This window comes from Euphorbia lathyris, chromosome 1 (genome assembly GCF_963576675.1).
Source record: "Euphorbia lathyris chromosome 1, ddEupLath1.1, whole genome shotgun sequence".
Lineage (NCBI taxonomy): Eukaryota > Viridiplantae > Streptophyta > Magnoliopsida > Malpighiales > Euphorbiaceae > Euphorbia > Euphorbia lathyris.
The window spans coordinates 49,924,800-49,943,760 of NC_088910.1; the positions used below are offsets into that span (position 1 = coordinate 49,924,800).

The 18,961-nt window shown below is 38.9% G+C and overlaps 1 protein-coding gene and 1 long non-coding RNA gene across 2 annotated transcripts; one reads left to right on the plus strand and one right to left on the minus strand.

The window, feature by feature from the left end:
- Positions 1–3,286: 3,286 nt before the first annotated feature.
- On the minus strand, positions 3,287–4,216 carry LOC136232175 (uncharacterized). Its single transcript, XR_010690365.1, has 3 exons — positions 3,988–4,216; positions 3,786–3,898; positions 3,287–3,697 (listed from the first exon to the last, which is right to left on the minus strand). It is a non-coding gene; the product is annotated as an uncharacterized lncRNA (long non-coding RNA).
- Positions 4,217–10,373: 6,157 nt separating this feature from the next.
- On the plus strand, positions 10,374–17,350 carry LOC136218080 (uncharacterized). Its single transcript, XM_066004829.1, has 4 exons — positions 10,374–12,166; positions 12,289–13,244; positions 13,311–13,701; positions 13,912–17,350. Exons 1-4 carry the CDS (start codon positions 10,374–10,376, stop codon positions 17,348–17,350), a joined length of 6,579 nt encoding a protein of 2,192 aa, XP_065860901.1.
- Positions 17,351–18,961: the final 1,611 nt, after the last annotated feature.

An 18,961-nucleotide genomic window follows, 5' to 3' on the forward strand; every position in this document is an offset into this window, starting at 1 on the left:
TATGAATAACGGAATGTGATACGTCATTTATATTACTTTTTTTTAAGTTCTATCAATTATACGTGGAGAGAGAAATCAAAACTTAATGGACTAATACAAATAGCGTGTCACGTTCCGTTAGTGATGTCTAAACGTTAAATCTATATTGGTGTTATTTTGTACGTGGATGTTAAATTGATATTTCCTAAAAATTAGAAATTAGAAATTAATATTATTAAATTCGATAAAATATTTGAATTTTTTATTCAATTTATATAAAATATAGAATAATTTTTTAATTTTTTTCATGTTCATTTATATTTTTTTTTTTTGTTACTAATGAGTAATAAAATAATGTACATATAAAATGTAGATGCCAAGATTTATGATTGTGAATGCAGTTTGATTAATTATTTATCAAATTGAATCAATTATTTATCAAATTGAATTAACTTGTCAGTACTAAAGATAAATTTACTTTTAAATGCCAATATTAAAAATTAAATTATATTATTTGTTAAGAATAAAATTACTGTCGATTGTGTGACTTTACAAGTATGGTTTTCATCTTATTCCTATATAAATTGATGTTAGGTGACTAAATCCATAAATAAATAAAATTTTATATAAATCATAAATATTTTCTCAATGATTTTTTATTAGAATAAAAATAGGAAAAATTACAAAATTGGGTGAATTGGGAGATCCATTTATATATTTAGCCTATTTACGCAACTCATTATCTATCTAGACTATTTTTTTGTGACTTTCCCAAAATATCCTTAATATATATAACACTTAAAAAAAATTTAGTCTTTCTTTTTTCTCCCTTCCGTCTGACTTCGCATATTTCGCAATATGTGAAGTATGCGAAGATAATATTTGGTTCAGAACATGATTTTAATTCGCATATTTCGCAATATGCGAAGCATGCGAAGACAATACTAATTCGCAGAATAACTTTCATTTTCGCAGATTTCGCAATATGCAAAGTAAAAGACGTGTTTTTAAACAGTATTATCTTCGCATACTTCGCATATTGCGAAATATGCGAAGTGGTATATAACAAACAAGGCATAACAACAAGGGTGCAACAATAATTCTAACATTAAAATCATAACATTATCAAAATTTACAACAAGATTGCAATAATAACAATATTAAAATCATAACATTATCAAAATTTACAACAAGATTGCAACAATAATTCAAAACCTAAACCCCAAATCCCAGAAGCGAAGAAAAATCGGCGGAATAAGCGTCATTTTGAGATGACAAATGGAATCCAAAGTTTGTGGTAATTTTTCTTTTCTTTTCAAAAAAGAATCCAAGAAAAATTGGCAGGTTCCCACCTCCCCTGCATCCCAGTACACCGCCTTCTTGAAAGGATGTTATGTATGTTGGTCCCTTGTGATTAGTTCCAAATGGGGGGGGGGGGGGGGGGGAGGTTAAAAACTAATGTAACTTTTTTGCTTTAATTGCGCTAACTTAATTTAATTCTTTGAGTTTCGCAACTTAGTTTTGGTCAGCGTGGCCGAGTGAGGCGTAAGACAGCTTTAGCCAGATACTAACTAGAACTGTTTTACTTGTGAGTTGGAAAATGACGCTCTTGTAGTCAGCTTCCAACTCAGCACTCTGATTTACTCAGTGTCACATTAAGCAATTTATATACTGAGTAAATATAGCAAGCAACACATACAGATATATATTGAAGGAGAGTTAGAAATTACTCAGCACGACTTATCCTGGTTCGGCCTCTCCGCCTACGTCTAGTCCCTAGAATCCCTCCAGGCTTTTTAAATCCAATACTGAGCTCTTTAAAGGTAGAGCACAAACCGTTTACAAGGTAGTTGAATATGCAAGAGTACCGTCCTCTATTCGTCTACTCAACTCCACTAAGCGCTACAACCCAGCACTTAGATTTTCTCTACCACTGAGTACCAAACCGAGTACTCAGCACGCTCTCTCAATACTGTTGAAACACCTTTCCACATGATTTTGATTTGACAAAATTATTTAAGTTAATCCATGATGTAGATACCCATTTTGTCCGGGATAAATTATCATGTTTTTTCTGATTTCACCAGTTTAAGCCAATTTATTTTGTGAATATTTTTTATTGTGGATAGTTACTTAATAAATTAATATTTTTGCAAAAGGAAACTGAAATTATGTATATAATCCCTATAATCGGTTAAATGTTCATGTTATAAAGATTAAACCGATTAATTAGGATTTTCATTATTAATTAAAGGAATGTTATTTCTTTGATTAAATATGAATGAAATAATGTTTAATTGTATTAATAGAGTTATAGCAAAAATATGAAATAATCAAGTTATAAAATAGTAATTAATTTTTAGTTGTAAATTCTCGGTTAAGTAATTAAAAACGGAATAAAATCTATATACTAAATGTTTATGTGATGAAAATAACAAAGATGAATGAACATAATATCTTATTAAATGGCTTAAGAAATTATAAGGATCCAAAGGCCCAAATCCAAATCCAAAGCCCATAAGCAATCAATTAATATTTGAAATACACTAAACTAACTAATGGAGTTTAACACTAATTAATAAGCACTTTATGCTAAATAATTGGAAAATCTGCCTATATAAAGAGGCTGGTGGACCCAAAAGGGGGGGAGAAAAAAAAAGGAGGTCATTTAGGAAAGAGGCAGCTTCTTCTCTCTTGCTGATCTTCCAAAAAGGTAAGATCACCATTTCCTTTTTTTCTTTGTCAACCCACTTTCTGTTACATTTATTACTGTATATTTCCCTTTTTGTTTTTTTTGTCAACCTACTTCATCTCTTCTTGTAACATTTATTACTGCTTCCTTTTTTTTCCAAAAGTAGAAATTCTTGACCATTAAAACCTTAATGGTTATGTCTCTAGGTTCTAAAGACAAAACCATTAAGGTTTCCATTAATGGTCTCAGATCTATATCCTTAATAAAAAAAGAAGGAAGCTTTAATGTCCAAACATCGAGGGAAGGGCATTTAAAGACCTTTTTCTGGTTTTCAGGTTCTGAAAACCAAACAAAATGCCTCAAAAATGCAGAAGATCTAAGAAATCTGGAAAATATACCTATTTTCCAGATCTAAAAGAATCCCTTAAGATGTCTAAACACTAAAGTTTCTTCCTTTCACTTTTTACACCACTCTGGATTCTTTAACTAAACCATGAATAAAAAATAAAAACAGAGACTTTATAAAGGTAGAGCCTTTTTTTGCAGTGAAAACACACTGGATCCTAAAAGATGGAAGCTTTATAAAAAATGACTCTTTTATTACAATGAAAACCCTAAGAACCCATAAAGGTGGAAGCTTTATAAAAAAATGACTCTTTTATTACAATGAAAGCCCTAACACACCAAAACCAAGAGTAGCAATACAACTTTAATAAAAAAGAAACCCTTTTTACAGTAACCCCCAAATTCGAAAAATCCAGGTATCAACTTCCAAAAGGATAAGCTTTTTTTTTGTAAAAAAGCAGACACTTTCATGTAAACACCAGATTCAGGGAACCATAGACAAAAATAAATTACAAACTAGCAAGGAGACAAATTTCTTCATTAATAAATCTGGAAAACCCCATAAATGTCATCAGGATACAAGTTGAGGACAATATTCGTAACAAAAAAACATAAGTAACCATCCCCGCGTCCTCTGGTCCGTAACAAGTTAATGAGTCGCCAAGATCTGCATCCCGAGCTCTAGAAACTCAGAAAAACACGAGAAAAAGTTAAGAAACGGGGAAGGAACGAACATAAACAAAAAAAATATATCTCAGACATGATTTACCTTAGGAGAAACCAGATCGGGGGTGGATCGGACCTCTAAGGAGCCGAGCGACGGCCGTTCGCCTATAAACTCCTTAAACGGCACGGATCAGAAGCGGTTCAGCTCTGTTTCACCTGCAAACACCAAAAAAATGGCCATCAGAACGACACACTCGAAACAAGAAAGAAAAGAAAGGGAATAGGGGGAAAAAGCAAGGACTTACCATGGATTAGCCGCGGACGGACAGATCGGAGCGGATCTGCGCAAAACGCGAGGGAGATCCGGCGCTCCGGCTTCAAAACGGAAGACGGGGAGAAGGAGGGGGATGCCCCGTTGCTGTCGGGACGGCGGCGACTCCACCGTCGGCAGAGCAAAGAGGCGGCGGAGCAAGGCCAGGCGGAGATCGCAACTCCTGGCGAAGCGAAAAGAGAAAGAGAAAGGGGGGAAGCTGCACAACGAAAATTGAAGATAAAACCCTAAAAACTCAAATATATACCCTACTATTTTAGATTCCTAAATTACCCTTGCGAAATCCCACATTGCTCCTTTCTTTTTTCTATAATTTGTGAATTCGCCCCCCCATCATTCTAACTGTTTAGATCAAGTCCCTCCATATTGCATTTTGACCCCTCCTAATTACATTTCGCCCCCTCCCTGTTTATTTAGTTCTCCAATTCGACTCTTTTCATTTTTGTTTGTTTCAATTCAACCCCTCCTAATTACATTTCGCCCCCTCCCTGTTTATTTAGTTCACCAATTTGACTCTTTTTATTTTTTATTCTTCAATTTAATTCCCCCCCCCCATGTTACCTTTAATTTCCTTTGTTAATCCAAATTGTAATTAAATCCCTCATGTTTTAATTAGGTCCCTGATTATTTGAGTTAAGCTAGATTAGGCCCTCTTTTAATTGTCTAAAATTCTAATTTAACCTTCCAATCCCTTTTAATTCATTTCTAATTTGGACCCTTCACTACTTAATTTCATATTACTTACATCGCTCAACCAATTTATTTTCACGTAACATATGTGTTATATCATTAGTAAAATATCATTTGTTTTCATATGGTTAAATTTAATCTACCTTTTTCTTTTACGAAAAATTAAACGACTTGATTTATGGCTCTATGTCATAGGGATATAAACCAAACGTGTACACTATAAAGTTAAGATGAATCGATTTATATCTTTATGTCATAGAGGTATAAAAACGATAATAAAAAAAATAAAACTTAATTAACGCGGAATGTTTCCATTTATATTTATGTGCTACAAGGGTATAAAAAAATGAAAAAGGTAACGAGATAGTTCGTAGTTCTATGTTATAGAAATAAGAATTAAACGGTACTAAATAAACGAAAACTGAACGAGTTAATTCACAGTTCTATGTTATAGGAATATGAATTAACCGCCACCCAAATTATATAAAATTAAACATGTTAATTCGTAGTTATATGTTATATAAATGCGAATTAAATGTTTGTCCAAATTATTAAAATTAAAAGGATATAATTAATGATTTAGCATTACATAAATATTAAATACCTACGACATTAATCATGTAATTAAATTATATGTCGTTATTATATTAAGAAAGTACAAATAAAACTGAGATAAATCAAACAAATTTAACACAAAAACCACATCTTTTTAGTACCAATATTTGGGCGGGATAGGGTGATTAATCAAGTTTTTCTTCCCTACACGTAACCGACAAACGAACCAAAAATCTCTATTTCGCAGACCCCCTTTATCCCTTAAAATTCAACCATTTCCGGTGTCCAATCACGCCTTAATTCTGATTGGTGGCGACTTTAAAAAATAGTTTTAACCAGAAAAAAACGATTAAACGATTTAGCTTCCGGCGTTCGTGCTCGAAAAATCCGGTAGCGACAGCTGACGACTTCACTAGGGACCCTGTCAAGCTAATTTAATATGTGATTTGTGTTAATTTGCTTATATGTTTTATTTGTTTTACTAATATATGTGATGTACTTTCATTATCATTATTATGTCATTTTTTTATCACATCGTTCAATACATATCACAATCCTCACTAGCACACGAACACTCAAAGGCCAGGTTCTGGTCTTACCCTTTTTAGGATTTTAGGTGAGAACAAAGTAGGGGTGCCGCCATGGGAAACCTGGTTAGGCCCGTGAAACGTTCTCAACTCAGACCGCTTTCTCCCCAAGTTTTGGTGAGAAAGATTTTACTAAACCCGGTTCGGGAGTTAGTATCAAAAAGTGGTTTGAGAACCCACCCGTTAGAATTAGACCAAAGCTACCAATAACAATTACCCTCTTAGAAAAATGTTTAGATACTCACTCATGCATATATATTAATAGAAATGTGGTACAATAGAGTCTTGCATAATGTTCTGCCACCCGTATGCTATCTCATATGTACATACATATGCATGACCCCTTATTAAAATTAAAGATATAACAAACACATTTCACCAGGAAAATGGATCACCCGATAGGGAATGTTCCTATGGGCAATGAGCTACCCCCTGACGTTATGATAAACATCACCCGAGCTGTTTTAGAGGATAGGGCCAGAGAGATGGTCGGGACTCATCAAGACATCCTACTTCATCATTATGGGATACACAATGCCCCAGTCAAGTTTACAGACTGGCACCCTACTTTCCCACACTTTAACTGCTTTTATACAGTAGCGGAAGATGTACTCGGCTTCCCGCATGAAGCATATTCGTTGTTATGGTACCTCTCTCGAGCAGGGAAAATGGGGTTCATTTTAGACAAGGCATGGATGATACATTGTATTCACTACTGGATTGAGAACCCCTGGGCTGTCTCTTATTTTAATGATTGGCTGTTGAAGTATGGGGACTACGAGGAATGGCTCGAGATCCTCCATGTTTCCCCGAATCTCCCATACGGGCTCTTTGTATTTGACATCAGGGAGGAGCTAGAAATGCAGGAGGATGGGATTCACATCCTAAACCGATACGTGGTCCATTTGGAAAGCAACTATGCCATCAACCCCATGCAAGACCCGATTAGGAACAGGCATGCTTGGCTGGAGGTCAAGCAAAAGTTGATGATGTATAACAATTACCACATTGACGATGTGCCACTAGCCTTATTGAATCCCATAAACTACCACTTTGATGGTAGAGTCAAACTTCTCCCCTCAGTCATCCCATTGGGGGCGATAAATGCACAAAGGCATGCGACAACTCATTACTACACTGCCCCGCTAGCTATGAACGGTTTAGACCTAATCCAAGATGGGAACATACTCCAACATGACCATCCAATGAACACAGGGGAGCCGATCCCATTTGATTATGATAGTGGGGAAGATGATGAAGAAGGGGGATCCCAATCAGAAGAGGATAGTGAAGAGGGAGAAGATGATGAGGAAAGAGGATCCCAACCAGAAGAGGATAGCGAAGAAGAGGACGAAGATGGGGATCTGAGAGAGCAAGAGGTGGCGTCCTCAGAGTCCACTAATCAATAACCCATGGAAATGGGTGATGGTAGCCAACCTTTGGGAGTTGAAATCAATCAGAATTTTGAGCCTTTGATGGCTCTGATAGGCCAAGCAGCACCTAGACAAGTCATGCAAGAACTCGACGTGGAGCGTCACGAGCAGCTACCCGAGGATATTTTCGAATTCCTCAATGATGATATGGTAACCGGAGGGCTTCAAGAGGCCCTTGAGGCAGATTCGTAGTGTCCTCCCAGCAGGGTGAAGATGACAAAAGGGGAATACAGACTTGAACAAGAAAAATGAGCCTTCATCCTTCTTTTTTGTTATATATATAAATTAGGAGCCTTGTAAAGTGAGATGATAGTGGATTGATCTTCATAGATAAAATGGTGAAGATAGCCATCTATCATTTCATTCTAGTAGATGCATATATTAGTAGATATTTTGTAAAGGAAAGGTTGAAACAAGCCGATTACTTCTTAAGACTGTTTCATTCTGTTGTATTTATGTTCAAGTCCCTTTCGGAGTGTAGGATTTTGTAAAAATGAAACAATGGGTGATAGGTTCAAAAAAAAAGAAAAAAAGGGACCAATCACCCCTGTTTCATTCAGATATGCGCACATGATAGGGCAAATATTTTGTAAAAGTAACTTTTGGCGGAGGCTGACACGTCTTAGTACCAGTTCTGCTCAAACGTTATCAATTAGGGCCCACTACCACAGGGGTAAAGTGTAAAAAGGATTAGTCTAGACGAAGGAGCAGTTGTCCTTCGCGTGTTTCTTCAAGAAAAATGTGATACCTTATCGTTATGAATGATATCTTTTTCCCGGGAGATCTGTTTTTTATATCTTAATCGTAATAAGAGACGCATATCATTCAAACATGCATAATCATCGCTTATACATTTTTTTCATTTTTTTATATAACCCTTTATCTGAAATATGCATAACACATGATATTCAATAAAATCCCAATGGACCTACCTGCCTGTGAAATATTCGAAGAAAGGGCGGTGGAGGCATGGTCAACAGAGAGCCAACAAAGGCTAGGAGACGTCGCGGCTGTGCATGTGACCCCCGACCGAGTAAAAACGGATTTCAACCAAAATGATTTGGAAGAGTTAAAAAACATATTTGGGATGTTGCCAGCTGCAGTAGTGAGGGCTTTCTCCCATGAGTATGGGTGGATACGACACTTGATATACGTACCAACTCACCCCACTATGCTTAAAGCACTGGTCCAGTTCTGGAATCCTAGCCTCAGATGTTTCACGTTCGGCACGAACGATCTGACTCCTACCCTAGAAGAGTACCACTGTTTAACCCATGTCCCGCTGACCAAGGAAAGTAGACTCTTTTCGTATAATAACAATGAAAAGGCAAAGAAACAGCTGACTAGATTGATAGGGCTTCAAGCCAAGGATATAGAAGGATGGGAAACAGATCGAGAATTTAGTGTGCCTAAAATGATGGCATTTGCAGTAGATAACCTTTGCAATGACAATGGAACTCGGATGTTGGCCTTATTAATTTACGGTCTAGTGTTGTTTCCAAGACGTTTAAGAAGAGTAGACTCAGCGGTTGTTGTCTACTTCTCAAAGGTGGTTCAGGGTGCTAAAGGTGTAAACCCTGTAATAGGGATATTGGCAGAAACCTTCCGTTCTTTAGATTATTGCAGAATTAATGGAGGTGGTAGGTTTGTGGGGTGCGCGCCACTGCTATGCATATGGGCTCTAAGTCATCTTCACTGCCCGGAGCGCTTTGGCTTTCCAGAAATAAAATACAATAAGAGTTACAACCAGTACAAGAACTATGTCACGGATTTTGGGGAAGCTATATGGCCAAAGAAGCGTCCATCGAAGAAAGAATGGTCTAGATTCCTTCAGAAAATAGAACCGTCCGACATCGTGTGGTTACCGGCTTGGAAAGAAAAGTTTAACACCATATACCGCTGTGGCGAATTCCTGTGGGTACCTTTGTTAGGTCCATGGGGAGGAACTGGATACGCCCCTTGCTTAGTAAGAAGACAGGCCGGATCTCGTCAGTTTGTCCCAGCTACATATGGTCTGAATCAAGCCCACTTCACTTATGGCGAAGCAAACACTAGGGACAAAGTCAATGCCGTAATAAAGGCTTGGGAAAATTTGAAAGTTATCACAAATCGGGACCAGACCGGGGGCATTAGCGGAGAGTATATTTCTTGGCACCAAAGGTTCGCGACGAAACTCACTCTATGTTTGCAAGATGATGAAGTCCTTGAATCTAACAAGCTGCCTCGATCCCCCAACCTAGATGAGGTTACGGAAGCTCAGCCTATGGTAATTGATGGGTTTGAAGCGCTTGAGGAACGAGTAATGGGAATGAGGATAGAGGAGTTAGAAAGGAGAATAGCTTATGTAGAGCATGAAAGAGACTCGGCAATCCACGAGAGGAACTTGGTAATCCACGAGAGGAATTTGGTAATCCACGAGAGGAATGTAGCGATTTATGAGAGGGATTTAGTGATCCATGAACGAGATGAGGCAGCTCTTAAACACCAACTTTGTGTCGAGGAAGCAACCGGAAAACTTCGAGAGAATGAAGACTAGATCCGGGAACTCAGAGCTTTATATCAGTCTAGCCAGCAACAAGTGAATAGCATGTGGGACGATGTGCAGCGGCTGTATGATCAAGATCAACTCCATCAAGAATAAGGAGACTTGACAAAGGAACAAATTAAGAGGGACATGACCATTCTCAGGGAAACTGCGGCACGAGCTCGATGCATAGCACAGGAGTTAGCACAACTCAAAGACCAGCTAGTGATATCTGATGCTAGTGGAGTTAACTTATCATGTTATCTCGATGGACTTATCAGAGAACTAGAGTTCTATGGCAATCACGAATGAAGATTTCGATCGAGATTTTATTGAATATTATCTGTTATGTCATATTTCGGATATTGTGTGGGAAAACTTGTTTTGATGTATTGTAATCTTCATATAAGTATTTGTCTGCATGTCATTTGTTTGTTTTTCTTCTCTCCTTGCTATACATAAATCATGAAAATAAAGATTTTAATTAACAATTCCTTTTAACGCCAGCAGTTCACCAAGAACGATATAGTCACCCCTAGCTCCTTTTTACGAAACCCGAGCAAGAGTAAGAATGATGAACGAAGAGGCATATAAAGAAATGAGGAAAGAAATGGAAGAGTTAAAGGAACAAGTGGCTAAGTTGGCTGGGCTTGCAGATCTAAAGGATCAAATGACTCAACTAATGGATATTGTGAAAGGAAAATCGGCAACAGAGACTCAGAAAACACCTGAATCACACGGCGCTGGGACCTCTTCTTCCTCTCACGGGAAAAAGAAAGATACTATTTTTATTGAAATACCGAGGAATGAGGAGGTTCATCAAGAAACACCCGTCGTCCCAGATCTTGACGACGTAAAAATAAGAGATGAATTGAGAAAGTTTGTTACAGAAAGGAGTCTGCTGGAAGAAAGGTTGAAGGCCATCGAAGGGGTCAATGGAACCATAGACGCTATGACACTTTGTCTGGTTTCAGATATCGTGATACCCTACAAATTCAAATCTCCCGAATTTGAGAAGTTTAGAGGGGCTTCTTGTCCACAAACTCATATGACAATGTACTGTAACAAGATGACAGCCTACGCCAGCAATGATAAGCTTTTAATGCATATTTTTCAAGAAAGCCACAAGGGGCCAGCATTAAGGTGGTATACCCAACTTGATCGAGCTCATATTCGCAAATGGAAAGACTTAGCAGACGCTTTTATGAAGCAATACAAACACAACATGGATATGGCCCCTAATAGAGAGGACCTGAGGACCATGGAGAAAAAAGATTCTGAAACTTTCAAGGAGTATGCTCAGAAATGGAGAGACAAGGCGGCAGAGGTGATCCCACCTTTGTCCGATAAGGAAATGATATCTAGCTTTTTGGATACTCTTAAACCACCCTTTTACAACATGATGTTAGCCAACACAACTGGGAGCTTTTCTGATTTTGCAGTAGCGGGAGAAAGAATAGAGCAGGCCATACGAAAGGGAAAATTAGAGAGTAGTTCGCCGGACAAGAATGCTTTCCGGAAGGGTATCGTAGGGAAAAAGAAAGATGAAGAGACACATATGATTCACGGGTACCCATCTACAGAATATTCTAACTTCTCTCAGGGACCAAGCGCTTTCGCCCCAAACATACCTCAAAATGGGTTTGTTGCACACGCCGCAGGGGGTTCGCAACAAAGGAATTGGAACAATACTTCAAATCAGGGGAATAACTTTTCCCAAAACACCATGACCAGGAGACCCCAGGAGCCGATTGATCCAATTCCTATCACGTATGCTGAACTGCTTCCCCAACTACTCCAAAGCAGACAGGTGTCAATTAGTCCTATAGAACCCATGGCACCACCATATCCCAAATGGTACGATGCTAATGCCAAGTGTGAATACGATGCGGGAGTGTCAGGCCATAATATCGAAAATTGCACTGCTTTTAAGAGAAAAGTTCAGCAACTGGTTAAAGCGGGATGGTTAAAATTCAATCAACGAGATCAGAAACCAGACGTGAATAAAAATCCACTTCCTAACCATGATGCAAAGGTAGTGAATGCGGTGACGAATGATGATTGTTGCTTGGTCAAGACCAAAGTGGAGGAAATAATGATGCCAATGGAACACTTATACCACATAATGTGCAAAATAGGACTACTCGAGGAACATCCTGAAGGGAGAACCACATGTAGCTATCACGCGGAGAAAGTGGAACACCTAATCGCGGAATGCGATCAGTTCAAGCAAAAGGTCCAAGAATGCATGGATGCGAGGATGTTAATTTTTGAGGCGTCAAATCAAAGAGTGGCAGGTGTGAACGTGGTGCAAAGGGAGGAATCATCATTGCCGATTCCTATAGTGATTAACTATGATAGAAGGCAATAAGCTCTCGTCGGGGATCTTGAATCTACTTTCATGACAAAGTTGATCATTCAGGCTCCAACTTCTTTTCCATTTAAGAGTACACGGGCAGTACCTTGGAAATATGATAGTATGGTAGTACCAGTCACGTGGAGAATTTGGCTGACATTTCTGGAACGACAGGAATGACTAGGAGTGGCCGGTGTTTCACATCAGAGGAAGTAGAAAAGAGACGTCGAGAAAGTACAGAAAGGCGTAGAAAAGGAAAAGCAAAAGAGGGTGATACGATAGAGGACTCTTTGGAAAAAGAATTCGATACCTCAGATAAGTCCCCCACTAAGGAAATTGTTACGGAGGATGAAGCTTGTGAATTCCTAAAGTTGGTAAAGCAAAGCGAGTACAGAGTGATTGAACAATTGAACCAAATACCAGCTCGCATATCCTTATTGTCATTGATAATGTCATCAACATCCCATATAGCAGCTTTACTCAAGATTTTGGACCAGGCATATGTATGCCATGATATATCGGTGGAGAATCTGAATAATATAGTAGGTAATGTGGTAGCATCCAACTATCTCACCTTTACAGATGATGAAATACCGATGGAGGGTACGGGGCACACCAAGGCACTGCATATCTCTGTTAAATGCAAGGATCACGCTGTTGCAAGGGTGTTGATTGATAATGGGTCATCCCTCAATATCATGCCTAGATCGACTTTAGCTCGACTACCCGTGGATAGTTCATACATAAAGCCTAGCAACGTTCTAGTCAGGGCTTTCGATGGAACTAAAAGAGAGGTGATAGGTGATGTGGAGTTGCCAATTCAAATTGGACCAGTGACATTCAACATCGCCTTTCAAGTCATGGACATCACTCCCGCATATAGTTTGTTACTCGGAAGACCATGGATCCATTCTGCAGGAGCAATCCCGTCTTCGTTACATCAAAAGATCAAGTTCATAGTGAATGGGAAGCTAGTAGAGGTGTCTGGGGAGGACGATATCTTGATAAGCAAATGCCTTTCGACACCCTACATCGACGTCGCCGAAGAGTCAATCGAAAGCTCATTTCAAACCTTCGAGGTTGCAAGTGCGGCCTATACTACTAAAGGGCCGCAAATTTTTATACCCTGAAACTCTAAGGCAGTAATGGCAGTGGCCAGGGAAATGATAAGAAGCCATTATCAGGCGCAAAGAGGTTTAGGAAAGAATAATCAAGGAATGGCTGATTGTTTGGAACCTTTGGCAAACTACTTTCGAGTAGGATTGGGGTACCATGCTACTAGGCACGAAAGGTGGAAGATACAGCAACAAAAAAGAGAAGCCCGCCTTGCCAGGTTGGAAAATAGGGAGGTCAATGAAGATAAAAGGGAGTTTCCTCCCATAAGCAGTGCTTTCATAAGTAAGGGAAGGTTCTCGCTAAATGACGGGACGATGGTCATTTCAGTGATAGGGAAAGACGAGGGTGATCCAGGACCAAGTGACTGGGTGTCTGTTTGTGAAGGAGAGCTCCAGAATTGGAAAACTTATGATCTTCCTGTAAAAGAGTAATAATAAGCGTTAATTTCTTTAAATTATGCCTAAGGTTTAAAGAATGAAATGTTATCTGGCGCCCCTTTTCTTTTTCAATAAAAAGTTATTCAATAAAGTGCAAGTTTTCACACCTACGACCATCTTTCTTGTCTTTTCATATATCTATACCAATATTTATTATTTCTTTTTTTCTTTCTTCTTCCTTTTATGATGTGTGCATTCAGGAGCAGTGATGAGGTATTTGACAATCATGATAATTATGAACCAATTTGCAATTTTGATAATTCGGTCTATGAAATAGACTCTGAAGGAGAAATCGAGGAAGAAATCCCTACAGAAATTGAAAGGATGTTAGAAGTGGAAAAGAAAACCATGGAACCACAAGATGAGGCCCTAGAAGTAGTAAACTTGGGAACGGAAAAAGAGCCCAGAGAAGTTAAGATAAATGGAACTTTAGACCAAGACATCAAAGAAAGGCTAGCAAGCTTATTAAAGGAATATAAGGATGTGTTCGCATGGTCATATGAAGATATGCCCGGTCTAAATACAGACATTGTGGTGCATAAGTTACCGCTAAAACCTGAATCCAAACCGGTGAAACAAAAATTGAGAAAAATGAAGCCGAAAACATTGTTAAAAATAAAGGAGGAGGTGAAAAAGCAATTTGATGCTGGCTTTTTAGCGGTATCTAATTATTCAGAATGGGTTGCAAACGTGGTACCGGTTCCAAAAAAGGATGGAAAGGTAAGGATGTGCGTAGATTACAGGGATTTGAATCGAGCCAGTCCGAAAGATAACTTTCCGTTACCCCACATTGATGTATTGGTGGATAACACCGCCGGGTACCATATGTTATCCTTGATGGATGGATTTTTAGGCTACAGCCAGATCTTGATGGATATGCTAGATAGAGAAAAAATGACTTTTGTAACCCTATGGGGAACCTTCTGTTACAAGGTGATGCCATTTGGGTTAAAGAACGCGGGGGCAACATACCAAAGGGCGATGGTCACTATATTCCATGACATGATGCATAAGGAAATGGAGGTATACGTGGACGATATGGTAGCAAAATCGCGAGCAAATGAAGATCACATGGTCGTACTAAGGAAAGTCTTTGAGCGGCTCCGGAAATTTCAAATACGACTAAACCCTTCGAAGTGTGTGTTCGGCATTACTTCTGGAAATCTCCTAGGATTCATTGTGAGTAGAAGAGGGATTGAAGTTGATCCAGACAAAATTAAGGCGATACTTGAGATGCCTCCCCCAAAATCAGAAAAAGAAGTGAGAGGTTTCCTAGGGAAGTTGAACTATATAGCTCGTTTTATAGCTCAATTAACCTCGACCTGCGAGCCGATCTTCAAGTTACTAAGGAAGTGCAATCCTTGCAAGTGGAATCCAGATTGTCAAAAAGCCCTTGACAAGATAAAAGAATACTTGCAAAATCCACCGATATTGCAGCCCGTTAATCCGGATAAGCCGTTGTTGCTCTACTTAACGGTACACGATAATTCCATGGGTGCACTCTTGGGACAACATGACGAAACAAAGAAAAAGGAGCATGCAATTTACTATGTCAGTAAAAAATTCACCGACTGCGAATCCAGATATTCCCCTTTAGAAAAGACTTGTGCAGCATTAGCTTGGGCGTCTCAGAGATTGAGACATTACATGCTAAATAATACTACGTGTTTGATCTCCAGGATGGACCCGGTTAAGTTCATCTTCGAAAAACCGGCATTAACGGGAAGGTTGGCCAGGTGGCAAGTCTTATTGTCTGAATATGACATTGTATATGTGACTCAAAAGGCAATAAAGGGCTCGGTGATCGCGAATTTTCTCGCCGATTACCCCGTAGAACATGACCACCCGATGGAGGTGTCCTTCCCAGATGAAGACATTGTGGCTGTCGAGGTAGATGAAAATCCCCCTAACGTGTGGACTATGAGGTTCGATGGAGCTTCCAACGCCATAGGTCATGGGATAGGGGTAGTTTTGGTATCACCAGAAGGTCAACACTTCCCTATCACAGCAAGACTATGTTTTCAGAATACCAACAATACGGCTGAGTATGAAGCGTGCGCTTTAGGAGTCCGAGCTGCGTTAGAAATGGGAATAAAAAATTTGAAAGTTTATGGAGATTCGGCTTTAGTCATCAACCAGCTTAATGGGGAGTGGGAAACTCGAGATAGTAAACTCATCCCATACCAAGAGCATATACAAGAAATGATCAAAAGTTTCCATTTCATCAAATTTGAACATGTATCCCGATTGGAAAACCAAATGGCAGATGCGTTAGCAAACTTAGCCTCAACATTCGAACTGGAGAAATGTCAAAAACTACCGGCCATCGAGATTAAGTTGCATGAAGACCAGGCCTATTGTGGGAATATAGAGCAGAAGGCCGATGGGAAACCGTGGTATCATGATATCAAGAATTACATACAAGAGCAGATCTACCCTCAGGGGGCGACTAGTAATGATAAGAGAGCGATAAGATTGGCTACAAGTTTCTTCCTAAGCGGAGACATTTTATATAAAAGGAACCACGATACCACTTTAATCCGATGTGTATGCTATCCTTACAATCAGAAGCTAGTAGAAGAGGTACACGAAGGGTTCTGCAGAACCCACCTCGGAGGACATACTTTGGCTAGGAAAATCTTGAGGATGGGGTACTATTGGATCAAGATGGAATCTGATTGCATCAAATATGTCCGAAAGTGCCACAAATGCCAAATTTACGCAGATGACATGAACGCGCCATCCGAACAGCTTCATGTAATGGTGGCACCTTGGCCCTTTTCAATGTGGGGTTTGGATGTTATTGGGCCTATCGAACCAAAGGCTTCGAATGGCCATCGTTTCATCCTCGTTGCCATTGACTATTTCACCAAATGGGTTGAAGCTGCATCTTATGCTAGCGTAACCAAAACAGTGGTAACAAAGTTCATGAAAAACAACATCGTCTGCAGATACGGGTTACCCGAGCGCATCATTACAGATAATGAAAAGAACTTCAACAACAAAACCATGGAAGAGATGTGTATGCATTTCAAAATTAAGCATCACAATTCCACGCCTTACAGACCAAAAATGAATGGCGCTGTTGAAGCCGCGAACAAAAACATCAAAAAGATCGTACAGAAGATGGCCTTGACTTACAAAGATTGGCATGAGATGTTACCATTCGCGTTGCACGGGTACAGAACCACGGCTAGGACTTCCACTGGTCCAACTCCGTTCTCTCTAGTTTATGGTATGGAAGCTGTCTTACCCATAGAGGTCGAAATTCTGTCATTAAGGATTATGATGGAAGCAGGAATAGAGGATTCGGAATGGGCTCAAAAAAGATATGACCAGCTAAATTTCATTGAAGAGAAAAGATTGACAGCAATATGCCACGGGCAACTGTACCAAAGAAGACTGATAAAGTCATATGGTAAAAAGGTGAGACCCAGGCAGTTTCGAGAGGGGGAATTGGTGCTTAAGAAGATTATTTTAAAGAGCTTAGATCCTCGGGGGAAATGGACCCCAAAATATGAAGGTCCTTATATGGTGAAGAGGGAGTTCACGGGAGGGGCGTTAACTTTGACAAACATGGATGGCAACGAGCTGCCAAACCCCGTGAATTCTGATTCTGTCAAGAAATATTTTGCATAATTGTGCTTAGGATTGTCAAACGATTGTCAAACATCTTATTCTGGTATTTGAATAACACATGATTCTATATATATAAAAAAAATCTCTCTCTGATCCTCTGTGAATCACGAACACGCCCTATATACGTATATACTTTTAATATATAATTGCGCTCACATAAAAGAAGTCTTTCCGTTATATTCTTGTTTTCTTTTCTCTTGCATAATACTGATGAATTTTTATGAAAAAAAGAGGGGAGCATGATGCTAACGAATGCTATTACACAAAAGGGGAAGATTGTAAGATATTTCGCTTTTGCCTTAAGAACCCGAAGGGATGAAGTTTGAATGATTGAATTAGAGGCGATCGAGTTTCGGAAATTGTATTGCGCCATAATGAATGAAAGAACATTCGTAAGGGACCAGATTCCCACGATCGCCCCAACTCTAGAAGGATGATGAAGGGGAGAAGATGAGGGTCAATAGAGACCGCTTTGTGCAGCACAAGCAAGCACTTACCAATAATATAGAGGGAATCAGACTTACTTCTTAGACAATCGGGGTTCGGATAAATAAGTCCGGGGTGAATAATCCCTACTTGGGACATTCCTTCGGGCGTTCGAAGAAACTGAAAAAAAAAGAGATAAACAAAAATGAAGTAAATTTGCTTGCCATGCATCATACCACACAGAATAAAACATATGTGCGCTTTTTTCTCTCAAAACCACTGCATGCACTAGTTGCCTCTTTTAGAGTGTCTAGAATGCACGATAAATATATAATTTAAAGAAATGTCGAGTCCATATGTATCCACCATGCCATACTTTCACAAATGTATATGTCCTTGTGAAAATCATCCTCGATCAAAACCGTCCTTGCTCGACGGTATAACCCATTGGTCCAAAAGGACTATTTAGTTTTTGCAATGAGATGGATGCTTGCGGTTTAGTCGCGAAGTGGAAATTTTAGCATCCCATCTAAACTTCCTTCTATAGAATCCTCGGAGATCAAGTCTCACAATCCGATTCTGTTATTATCTTGTTATTCCCTTGAGATCTAGTCTCGCAATTCGTTTCTATTCAAGATAGAAACGTTTGTTCCATAGAATCCTCTGAGATCAAGTCTCACGATTCGATTCTACTATTATCTTGTTATTCCTTTGAGATCTAGTCTCGCAATTCGTTTCTATTCAAGATAGAAATGTTTGTTCCATAGAATCCTTTGAGATCAAGTCTCACGATTCGACTCTGTTATTTTCGATCTTGTTATTCCTGTGAAATCTAGTCTCGCAACTCGTTTCTATTCAAGATAGAAATGTTCATTCCATAGAATCCTCTGAGATCAAGCCTCACGATTCAATCCTGTTATTTTCAATCTTGTTATTCCCTTGAGATCTAGTCTCGCAATCCATTTTTATTCAAGATAGAAATGTTTATTCCATAGAATCCTCTAAGAAGTCTTACGATTCAAACTTTAATCACCTGGAACCACGGAGATCCAGTCTTGGAATCGACGACTATTTAAGATAAACAACATATTAAAAGCGTGCAAAATGTATATCTAGAGATACTTTGTATATCTTTATTGCATAAAGCTATACAAAGGGGGGCAACTGTAGATACCCATTTTGTCC

Excerpts from the sequence above, each read along its gene's own strand:
- LOC136218080 (XM_066004829.1), top strand. The coding sequence starts at position 10,374 with ATGATGAACGAAGAGGCATATAAAGAAATGAGGAAAGAAATGGAAGAG. Across the intron at positions 12,167-12,288 it reads GTGATTAACTATGATAGAAG|TACCAGTCACGTGGAGAATT; the intron begins GCAATAAGCTCT and ends ATAGTATGGTAG. Across the intron at positions 13,245-13,310 it reads TCAAACCTTCGAGGTTGCAA|TGGCCAGGGAAATGATAAGA; the intron begins GTGCGGCCTATA and ends CAGTAATGGCAG.